The sequence below is a fragment of the Balaenoptera borealis genome (genome assembly GCF_965194805.1).
Source record: "Balaenoptera borealis genome assembly, chromosome: 13".
Classification (NCBI taxonomy): Eukaryota; Metazoa; Chordata; class Mammalia; order Artiodactyla; family Balaenopteridae; genus Balaenoptera; species Balaenoptera borealis.
In genome coordinates, this window is record NC_138870.1 from 38094668 (window position 1) to 38107378 (window position 12711).

The 12711-nt window shown below is 37.8% G+C and overlaps 1 protein-coding gene across 1 annotated transcript in view; it reads right to left on the minus strand.

The window, feature by feature from the left end:
- Positions 1-54: 54 nt before the first annotated feature.
- DBX2 (developing brain homeobox 2) overlaps positions 55-12711 on the minus strand; it is a 46285-nt gene continuing 33628 nt past the window's right edge. The window contains exon 4 of the mRNA XM_082349495.1: positions 55-6905. Coding sequence (XP_082205621.1) covers positions 6573-6905 — 333 coding nt within the window. The 3' untranslated portion in view covers positions 55-6572. The remainder of the gene's footprint in view (positions 6906-12711) is intronic.

The window sequence follows — 12711 nt, forward strand, 5'->3', positions numbered from 1 at the left end:
CCCCATCCTCAAAATAATGCTATCAAAACATTATTGGATGTTTCCATCAAAAACACCCCTATTTTCTTAACCACAATATAGTCCCAAGTTCACTCTGTGTTTTGACTACCAGCTAGCTGCATCTCTGAGAAAATGTATGCCATGCTAATTTGTCTTTATTTAAAATTTCAAAGAAGTTCCCACATGGATCCCAGATGTTGACCATTTAATGCAAGAAGGTGTTTCCTCATTATTACAAACATGGTATGTGTCCTAAATATTGGCATTGTTTCATTTATGAATCACTTAAAATAACTACATCACAAAAAACAATGGTTCACGTGTGAGTCATAAATTAAACAATGCCAATTTTTTGATGTGCACCACATTTGTATAATAAGGAAACACCTTCTTGGATTAAATGGTCAACATCTGGAATCCATGTGAGGGTTTTAAAAAGTTAGTGCTACATTTTCTTAAATTTTCCCATTGTAGAAAGAAATCCTAAATGGAGGCAATTTTTACAAAAATTTCCCTGCTCCAAATATCCTTGCAAGTAGTGCATTGCTTGGTTGGTACAAAAGCCTAAGTCAAAGCAATATAGTCAAATTCCATTACAGGGAATGCCATAGGAGTCTAAGTCTTCTGTTTCCATTTATTTTAGATCTTATGCTGTGATACTGAGGAACACAGTTGTAGTGGATTGAATAGTGGTTCCCAAAAACAATACGTCTGTGTCCTAACTCCTAAAACCTGTGAATATGAACTTATTTGAAAAAAAAGGGCCTTTGCAGATACAATTAAGGATCTTTAGATGTGATATTCCTGGACTTCAGCTCTAAATCCAGTGACAGGTGTCCTTATGAAAGAAAGGCAGAGGGAAGTTTGTGACATAAACACATAGGAGAGAAAAACATAAGAAGTCAGAAGTAGAGACTGGAGTCACACAGCCCAAACCAAAGAATTCCTAGAGGCACCACCAGAAGCTGAAGAGGGGCTTTCTAAAACCTTCTGAGAGACCAAGGCCCTGCTGACATCTTGATTTTAGATTTTTAGCCTCCAGAACTCTAAGAGAATAAACTTCTTTTATTTTAAGCCACACAGTTTGTGGTAATTTGTTATGGTAGCCCTAGACAACCACCATGGAAATTCATTGTAATAGGATTAGATTTACATTATGAATTGGTTATGACATGCACTTTTTTCAAATTTAACATGCTTGATATTTTGACTTTTGATTAGCATCAAGCACTTAATGGTTCTATTTTGGGTTTAGATAACATTCAAGGCTCTCTTTTAACCTTGGAATGTTCTGATCCCAAAAGATTCTCTCCATAATTTCTGTTGTTCAAGCACATTTGAGAGAATATCCATAGAGCTGTGAGAGCTGGGGAATTCTAGACTAGATAGGCAAAACAGCCTTATCAACGAAGTCTTCAAAATGGTGACACACGTCAGATACCCATTAGCTTACTTGACTTCTGCCCATGTTGTGAACAAAAATATGTACCTGAAAAAGCTAACTAATGTATCAATGTGACCATAAAGCACAATTAAAGAGAGGTAGACTATTACCCTACACTAGTTATGTTTGCTGCTGGCTACGTACTGAAATCCATGTGTATACACTCCCTTGGATTTTGAATGGATGGGGGATGTTTTGATAAATTTCATGGTGGATTTTTGGAAGAGGCTCTCCAGTTAGTATATTTGATATTCCTTGATATTCAATACCACTGAAAGTATAAGCCCAAACTTCCTCAATTTTCATTCTACATCTAATGTTTGCTGGGCTTTCATTTAGTTAAAAGAAATAACAAGCATCAGATTGTTTTTCTTAAGTAAATTTTTGGTACAGGAGCCCATGATCATTCTTCCCATGACCTACCATCTCCTGGCCCCATCCTCTGGTCCACCTCAAGAAATGAAGGAGTTACAAAGAAATAATATTATGCAGCTGTCATAACCAGTTTAAAGAATTTTTAATGGCATGGGAAAATACTCTCTATAAAGCTAAGTAAAAAAAAAAAAAGAGGATAAACTAGATATACACTAGGATCCAAATTTGTTTAGACATACACATTTACATACACATACATTCAAAAGTGAAAAATTTTCACAAGAGCTAAATTGGCTATCTCCAGATGGCAGAATTACACATGAATTTTTCTTTGTTAGCTACATTTTCAAGTGTTTCTTAATAATGAGCATGTATAGCTTTTATAACCAAAAACACTAATGTAATGGAACCAACTAACAGCTGGAAGCTAAGAACCATCTTTGGGGGGCTAGTACTTTGTCCTTAAGGTATTTGCTTATTTAAGAACTGGTTTATAAAGTATATAAATTAATTCTGCAAGATTTTCCGTATATAATCAAGAATACTCATCATCCTGATTTCCTCCCACTTGTGTTATTTGCTTTTTCTTCGCTCTTAACCGCTCACCACGGTTGCAAGTTGATCTGAGGCTGGGAAGGTAGAAAGACGAAAGTAGAGGGTAGGGCGCACTATGAACAAAAAAGTCACTATATTCTTTCTTTAGACTCTTTTTGACTCCTCTTGGGACCAATTGTGGCCTAAATGGAGGGGAGAGAGCACAGAAAATCAGCAATGCCAAATAGCTTGTATTTTTCTGAAAAATGGAGCACTCAGTAATCACCCCCCAATCCACCACCACCACTGCAAATGGATAGATAGGGTTTTGGAGGATGTTAGATTATCTTTTACCCCAAATTTACTGGATCCAGTCACTGGTAACACAGACTATTTCAAAATAGTTTGGCAAGAAGACTAGATCATAAGTTCCTTAAGGGCAAAGGACCATGCTCTCCCTCATATTTGTTTACATAGAGCCTAGGACAGTGCCTCACACATAATGCCTAAGAAGTGTTGAGATCCAGAAAGAAAAAATATTTTTGTGGATTTCAAAAGAGTGCGGAGGCAGTGTCTAACAAGCTTACGAGCGCAGTGGAATGAGCTTTGTTTTATGAAAGGCCAGCGGAACTTGACGAAATCACTGGTCATCAAGGGATCGGTGGCGGAGCAAGCTGGGGAGTATGTACCTTTGCAAAAGATGCATCAGAATGGGGAACGAAGGGGGCCAGAAAGGACATATGTGGTTTATAGTTAATTATGCTTTTATATTTGAAAAGTGAAAAGAAGTATATGTATGATTCTAAGGGGGTGGAGTGGGAGGTGTGTGTGCTGAAGAGTATTATGAGGTATATGCCAAATCTGAGCACATACCCAAAACTGGCTGGAAGGTATGGCATGTTCAAGGGTACGGATTTTTTTTTTTTTTTTTTTTAATTTATTTGGCTGTGCCAGGTCTTAGCTGCAGCGTGCAGGATCTTTCTTTTTTTTTTTCAGTTGTGGCATGCAGGCTCTTAGTTGCGGCATGCATGTGGGATCTAGTTCCCTGACCAGGGATCAAACCCGGGCCCTCTGCATCGGGAGTGCAGGGTCTTAACTGCTGGACCACCAGGGAAGTCCCAAGGGTATGGATTTTTAAAGACTGTGAACCACTAGACTGAGTAATTAGGTTCCCCATTCAAACCACTTCATTACTAAGAAAACAGAGTTGCCTTTTAAACATCAGTGATCGTGGCCTCACTGTCTCCAGATCCAGTGACCATTCCAAACCTGGTTATATACTTCCAACCCTTTATACTTAGCATTCTAAAATATTTTCCTGTATAAAAGCTGAAAAAAAAAAAAAAAAAAAAGCTGAAGGATGGTGTTCACCATTTTTTTCCTTCTCTTCCACCTAAGATAATTAGACAATGTCTTTTAAAAAATTTTAAACACTTTTGCCTGCAGGCTTATATGGTCCTGGTGCTTTCTAGAGTAGGTTAGTCTGGAAAGCAGACAGAAAACATACTCATGGGTGATCACTTGGAGAAAAGGAGTCTGCATTTAGAAAACAAAGGGAAATACGTGTGTAAGAACACTGTAGGTGGAGGGAGCGTTGGTAAAGCACAAGTTAAAGGGGAAAGGAGACCCTTGTCAATTAGCATATGAAGCTCAGCACTTCTCTCTAACAATTTGGGTAAATGAAGGCAAAGTCAAGGCACAGCAAGCATATGCCTGTGGACCATGTGCATGTGTTTGTGTGTGTTTCCTAAGTACCCCTAATATATTCATCCAAGATGTACTTTTCCTAAGCCTTTAACACATTCTGAGGTAGAAACCAATTAAAAGATGTATCTGTGTATACGATTATCAGGCCAATCATACAGAGAGAAGCCTCCGGTGGGTCTCAGAGCTCGAGATGAAACCCTGGGGGAAGATCATTTAAGCACCAAGTAGCCCACTTCTAAAACCTGGGTAATCGGATGGCCAAGACACAGGTTTCTCTCATTTGATTTTCAAGTTATTCTCAAGAAACATTGACCATAGATAAGCACTCTATGATTTCTAGCAACAAGTGATAGAAAAATACACTTCCATTTCATACTTAAAACACTCCTGAGTGACTATTCTCTACAGAGACTTCAAAGTTGAAGACTTTTGTGATTCTTTACTTTCCCAAAACTTCAAAATTAATAAAGAAGATACTGAAGAGAAAATCATTCCCCAAGTAAGAGATTATAAAGTACAACGTGCTTCTGAATTTCTTTAATAAATTTCTCTGCAATCCTCAAAATGGATGTCTTACAATGCATCCGACAGCTGGGTGAATACATTCACAGTGGTATACACCCCCGCATGGTTGGTTAGATTTCAAGAGCTGAAACTTGACTGCCAGGGGTCAAATCCCATTTATTACCCTCAGTACCTTGGGCAAATCACCCTAACCATACTGGTCTGGGTCCCTTGTCTGAGTAACAAGAATCCTAATAATAATAGTCTCTACACTTCATAGGGTTATTGTCATGAGGATTAAATGAGTTAATCCACATTAAAGGCTTATTAGCAGTCTCCAGCACACAGAAAGGACCTGATAAATGTAAATGAGGTTAACGTTATACAAAGAAAAGAAACCGTATCATAAATCATTTTAAGACAGGTTTTAAAATTTAAATTGTTGTCAGCAGATCCCTGCCTCTGCTTCCCACAAAGAGGGACTGAGACAATCTTCTTCTGAGATGATTTTTGACCTTGTGATAAAGACATAAGCTAGCACACACCAAATCAAGTTCCATTCATACAAAATAATGCCCTGGTGTTGACAAAAACCATTATCATCTGAAATATTACCTTTGCTAATACTCTAAACCCTCAAAGTCTATAGCTAAGAACATAAGCAAATTAGAAGCTACTCTCTTTATGCAGCTTTCTCACTAACAAAATTCCACATCATGAACTTCTACTAATGTTTCTTGCTCACAGATTAATAACAACCTAGTTCAAAACCACATCATTTCCTTTTTCTGCCTCATTTCCTTCAAAGTGAAACATAATTTTTTCTTGGACCTGGAATAAAAAATTCTAGATGAACTAAGCAAATCGTTACCAGAAATGCAATTTTATAATAATACTATTTCAGAGTACTCAAAAAACATAAAACATCTGTGCTGATGTTTTTGTTAATACATAAAAAATAACCTAATATATACTGCATACCACCTAAATGGAAAATTGAGTCTATAACTAGAAGTGCAAACAGAAATCACTATAGATCTCATCAGTATCGGGTTTTGAAGCCCAGTTGGGAAAATTTTAAGAACTGTGACACTTCTTTAAGTCTTGGCTGGAGGTCACAAACCGCTTGGCACAGATGTTTTGTTTGGCCAACACAGTATTTTAAAAATTATTAAACTCAAATATCTTTAGGTGAGTCATGCCCTCTATTTACCTGACAGGCCCTTAAAGGCATTTTACTTGGCAGACCCTGATTAAGGCCCATCCTTACAGAAAAGAGATCAAATGATAATCATTAGTTAAATGGGTCCCTCCCTCACTGATGGCCTGATAAAGTCCAGAGCCTTGGAAATTAAAGATACTAACAGTTACATTCAGAAATTCTTCTAATTGCTTGTTGGATTAATTTTAAATATATACTTTCAGTGCATGTATCTAACAGTGGCTCATTTGATTAGGATCTCTGAGCTGAGTTGTTAAAAATCATTTACATCTGGATACTGAAAGAAACCAGAAAGTAGAGAGTTTTTAAAAAATGTTCTTTTGATATGAAAATTTGTACTGAAGTCCAAATTTCACATAATTTTCAAAAAATTAAAAACATTCAGTCATCGTTGGTTTTTCTTCATATAAAAGGAAGTGAATTTGCTCAATGCACTATTTAGAGAGAAACTAATTTCTACTAATGTATTTTGATGAATATTTATATATATACACATAGAGACACACGCATATATACACATATTCAGAGCAAGGACTGAGCTGACCATTATTCTCGTTCTTTTCAGTTCCATCTTACTTTCTGGGAGATTCTGTTCCACTTCCAAATTAAGTCTGAGTCTAGGACCCAAATAAGAGAACACTGGAGAGGGTTTCCTAAAACATTAGTCCATGCTTCACTCCAAAGGTGTTAGGTTTTAGGCACTGATGAGACACAAGCTAGCAGGCTTAAGAGTCCAAACATTAATAGTTAACTGTTCTTTACGTTAACGTGGCAGAATGCTTCCATTCACACTGAGCCAGTAAGTACACCCTTGTCTCTGGCATCCTCTTCAGAACACAAATACAAGGCACCTTGCAGTGACTTTGCTTCTGGGGCCAATGCCCCTGGACTCTCCAGGATTAGTCTCTCTGAAGGTACTGGTGAATTCTCCCTCCATCTTGGACTCGAGTGTTGTTGGGAGATTTCCCAGAGTGAAGGACATGGAGAAGGGAAACCCAGAGCAGATCGTGAGAGGGGGTCCTCTTGAAGGACTACTTCTTGGATGCATCTGTTGGAAAGCACTTCCTTTTCTTTGGAATTCCGCCATTTCATCCTTCTGTTCTGAAACCAGATTTTCACCTATTGAGAAAGTAATTGGACAGAATAATCACTGACATCACATTACTTCACTTTGGCATTTTAAACTGTAATTTCTTCCACTGTGCCTTCCATAGAATACCTTATCCTGAGAGCCAGCCTAGCAAAGTCCTTGTGGCTTTTTACTTCAGAAATATCTGAGAAATTACTTTAGTACAGCATCTCCACACACTTATGAAACAAAACAACTGTGGTAAGCTGGTGACATCCTGAAAGTCAGACATCTTTCAAGACTGATTTAACTCTCTTCGATATTTTAAAATCTCATTTAGTCTGTGCTAAATTATTTATCCAAAGGAAATGTTATTGACTAGTAATAGCATCTGAGCGTTTATTTTGTGCCAGGTGTCAGGCCAGGCACTCATCGTGGATTATACAATTTGATCCTCACAATGACTGCAAGAAGTCCTTATTTCACACATAAGAAAACTGAGGTTCAATGCAATGAACCAGTTCAAGGTCACATAGCTAGTGAAATAGAAGCATTTAGGCTAGAATCCGTGACAGTCCCACTCCAGCGCTGAGGCTCTTATAAACATTCAGACATCATCAGAAACTTCTGGAGACTAAATTAAGATTACATTTTATAATGCTTGGATAAATTGCAGGCTTTATACAATTTCCAAGTTCGAGTACTTCCAGGATTTATCAAACTCGAAGAATTAGGCTCAATAAATAACAATTGATTGTAATTAACGTAAAAGTGCTTATGATGGTAGTCTCTAATTTGAGCCATACCTTCCCCCACCCCACTTGAGTCTCTCTTTACTACTAACCTCCCTCTGACTGTGTAGTCAACTGTGCCTGAGCAGGAAACTTCACAACTGGTTTCCTGATAGCTTAAAAGCCAATCACATTGCTTTCCTGTGCATTACATTGCACCCTTTTTTAGTAGCTTTCTATTTTTAAAACAAAAACTGGAAAATTTTTACCTAAAGAAGTAATTATTAAAGTGTACCAAACAGATATTTCTCCCAATGAAGTAAAAAATTCTACGTGAGATGGTCTTTCCAGATCGGTAGAACAATTCTTTCATTCTTTCAACGTGATGGGCAATGTCCAAAATGGCTACAAAAGAAACCTACCACAGGCAGTTGAGTCCGAAAGACTGCCATCTCAGCTGTAATCCTGTGATTCAGGCTTTTCACAAGAAACCAGTCCTAATGCATACATAGCAGAGCATTTGCTTCTGTTCACAAACTCATTTATTATTTGCAGTAGGCATTTACTCCCAGAATGCCTGTCAACTATTTCTAACGGGTTTTCACCAAGACAGTTATTTGTTGCCATTAGTGATTTTTGCCTTTCTCATCACATTAATTATTTTCTTCTCCTCTTAGTTTTTCTGTATATCTAGAAATTTTTTGTGTAATATCTCAATTTTAAAAAATCATGGAAGGAGATTCTTCCTAATCAGTGGTATTGGGACAAATGTACATATTTGGGAAAAATCATAAAATAAAATTTCTACCTCTCAACAAATACAAAAACAAATTCCAGATGGATTAAACAGCTAAACATAAATACAAAACTATAAAAATTCTAGAAGAAAATATAAGAGATGATCATTACAGTCTTGGGCAGATGAATGTTTTCTTAAGCATGACATAAAAAAATAAGGCTACAAAGGGAAAACTAGATCTGACTACATTAAAAAAAGAGAAATTTTTGTACAAATAAAGATGCCACAAGCATATGAAAAAGCCACAAACTACCCAAAAGAATTAAAAGCAGGGACTCAAGGAGATATTTGTACACACAATGCTCATAGTAGCATTATTCATATTAGTTAAAAGGTGGAAGCAACCCAACCCAAGTGTCCACTGATGGATGAATGAATAAACAAAATGTGGTATATACATACAATTGAATATTATTCAGTCTTAAAAAGGAAGGAAATTCTGACACATGCTACATCATGGATGAAACTTGAAGACATTATGCCTTGTGAGATATTCCAGTCACAGAAGGACAAATACAGTATGATTCCACTCGTATGAGGTGCCTGGAGTAGTCAAATTCACAGAGACAGAAAGTAGGATGGTGGTTGCCTCATGTCTGGGGGGAGGGAGGAATGGGGAGTCATTGTTTAACGGGTGCAGAGTTTCAGTTTCGAGAAATGAAAAAAGTTCTGGAGAGGGATGGTGGTGATGGCTGCATAACAAGGTGAATGTACTTAATGCCACTGAATCGTATACTTCAAAAAGGTTAAAATGGTAAGTTTTATGTTATGTGTATTTTACCACAATAAAAAAAAAGCCACAAGCTTGAAGGGGATTTTTGTGACAGCTGTTAACAGGAAAATGTTACAAACCATAATATTCCAAATATTTTGATTAACAGCCAAAATAATTGCTGCATATCTATCAACAAAAAGACAATAGAAAAAAAAAATGGTGCAGCCATGAAAAGGTTAAATTCAGATGAAAAATGACCAGTAAAGTGATTAAAAGATTCTCAAGTTCTGATAATTAGGAAAAAATAACAAATACAACTGCCCATGAGGTTGGCAACATTTTCAAAAATTTAAATAGTGGAGGGATTGCAAAAAAAGGACTGTTTATTAGTAAGAGTAAAATTTGATATAATTCAATATCTTGATACAATATTTGGAAAGGAATTTTTAAATTGATCACAACTTAAAATGTACATAAACTTTAACTTATAAATCCGACTCCTAGTTCCCTATCTTACAGAAATATTTTTAAAGTGCATAAAGATATGCAACAGTAAAAACTAGGAAGTAACTTAAAGCTGAGGATGGCTAAGTGAATTACAGTATATCCATGTAACAGTCTGCTCTGAGACACTCACTAAAAAAGAATGAAGTAAATGTGTATGCAGACATGGAAGGATGTATCCCATGACATTTGAGTGGGGGAAAAAAAAGCAAAGTGCAAAACAATACTCATTGTCAGCAGCATTAATCATAATAGCCAAAAAATGGGAACAATCCAAACGCCCACCATTAGAATGGATAAACCCTGGTACACCACGTAATCCTACACAGCAATGAATGTAAATGAGCTACTGCTACAACACAGCCACATGGATGAATCTCGCAAACATATGGTAAGTGAAAGAAGCCATATACCAAAGAAAATGTACTGAGTGATCCTATCTATATAAAGCACAAAAACAGGCAAAACTAATCTATGCTGTTCAAAGTCAGGAAGGAGCAGGTATTGACTGGGAGGGGGCACGCAGGGGGCTCCTGGCCCGGCGGTAACGTTCTACCTCTTGAGCTGCGTGCTGGTTACACAAGTGATTTGTATTATCCTTCAGAAAATGTTAAAATATATGCAGAGTGTGATGCCATTTTTATTTAAAATTATATACACGATTCTAGGTCTCAGCTTCTTCATTTGTAAAACAGAAATAGCAAAAGTCGCTACTTTTATTATCTGTAAATAACATCAAATGTAAGGGCACAGAGTAATCATTATTAAAGTATCTGTGTTTTTATACGTTTGTGCATATATGACACACATATAAGTTTATTTTAAAAATAATACATGATATGTCAATAAACTCAAACAAGAGCCATATATAAATGACAGTAGTAACGAGGGAGTTGGATTGGAAGGGGAACAGATATGTTTTCATTTTTAACTTTACCAATCTCCCTTTTGTTTGAATTTACCGTAATAAATACCATGTAGTAACTGTGTAATTAGATATAGTGTACATGCAAATAAGAAAACGTTAAATTACTTCCGAGCTGTTCGCCAAATTCAATAAGGTAAAAAGCGTTCATTCCTGAGGCACTTGAGTTTTAAAAACGATATAATCGACTATGTAAAACCATGTGCCTATGGAAAACAACTGGGAGATAACATACAAATATGGAAACAGTTTGTTATCTCAGAGTGGAAATATTATGGTCATGCCCTCATAAATACTCCTTAATAGGCTTGCTGCATTCCCTTTTCAACAGTTCATTTTAAAGAAGATGCTATGTACTATCACGGACTTTCACACTTTCTCAGAGCACTGACAGATCAATCCTAGCCACTTTTTTTTTTAAAAAATTAATTAATTTATTTATTTTTGGCTGTGTTGAGTCTTCGTTTCTGTGCGAGGGCTTTCTCTAGTTGCGGCAAGCGGGGGCCACTCTTCATCGCGGTGCGCGGGCCTCTCACTATCGTGGCTTCTCTTGTTGCGGGGCACGGGCTCCAGACGCGCAGGCTCAGTAGTTGTGGCTCACGGGCCTAGTTGCTCCGCGGCATGTGGGATCTTCCCAGATCAGGGCTCGAACCCGTGTCCCCTGCATTAGCAGGCGGATTCTCAACCACTGCGCCACCAGGGAAGCCCCCTAGCCACTTTTGATCTTTTAACACCTACCTCAAGTTCCAACTCAACCAGAAGCCCCCAGCCTCCCAAACCTGCACGCTTTCTCCCCTCTGACTCTGGTGTGTCTTATCCATACCAATGCGATGCAGGCCAGGCCCACTGAGCCCCCCACGTGATCCTCTCTCAGGCCCAGCAATTCCTCTGAGGATCAGGTAATTCCCATCACTAGACTCCCCAGGGGCATAGGAACCAGTCCTATGACCATCCTTTCCAGAGATGGGGATTAGTGTAAGGCTCCAGAGAGATACATAAGTTCTAGGAGAACCACTGATCTAGCTCCTTTATTTGGCAGTATATCTAACCTACCAGGGGCTGTTCCCTATATTAATGTCTTATATTGTCATCTAATTGTTCATGAGCTTCTGCTTTGTTTTCCCAGTTGGTTGTATAAATTCCTGGGGTGCAAGGAGTGTTATCTTAATCAGTATTTATCAGTATTCCCTCTTACCTAGCACAGTGTCTTACACACAATAGACCATCAAGATATACCTATTGATTTGTCTGTCACAGACACAAAATTGCTCTGTGACATAGACAGAATTCCTATATTTGTCCCTATTTTTAAAGTGAGAAACTGAGGCACAGAGCAGTGAATTAAGGTTATGGGCTCATTAGTCCCACACACGAGGAAAGCACAGACTGGCTGATCTAGGCCAATTATCCTCTACCAAACCTCGTACTGCTTCCTACGACTATAAAAAGTCAGGGGACAGGGGGACAGATCACTTCCCTAGGGAAAGGAAGCAAGGTTAAGAAGGGTTTCATCCAAAAATAACTGGTTTAATAACATCCAAAGTTAGAAACCAGGTCATTTGTATTGAGGGAAGTACAGTAGAGCATGGTGGTTAACACAGAGCCTCTGCTAGCACTTTAATGCCTTTATGCTGATTCAAAAATTCCAGGTGGAAGGAGCCTTGCACCTGGAAAGTCAGTTTGACAAGCAGAGTACCTGCTGCATTTCAGTTGCTGCCATCCCTCTTAGCCAAATGCCCTTGTGCAGTGAACATCCTGCACAACTGTACATGGTGGCTCCAGGTTAAAGAGAATGCAAACTCCAGAGTCAGATTGCCTGGGGTGGGAGCCCAGTTCCAAAGCAGCTTCACTCTGCGACACTGGACCTCTGTTTACCTCTCTACATTTCCTCATCTAGAAAATGGGGATATTTCATATGGTGATTATAAGAAGGATTAAATAGGAAAATGCTAGTGCCTTATACTGTTAATTATTTATAAGTAGGCCAATCTTTAAATGGAGTATGGTGCACTTCCCAAAAGGCCAGAAAGTCTCTTTCAAAATTATATGAAATATCATTGTACAAGAAAGGTTTGTAAAGGTTGCAAATGTGAAACTACTTGACTGTACTTGACATAAGCCCACAGTGCAAAATAATGAAATCTATTAAGAGGTATTTATGAGTCACTCATTCATGCCTTGA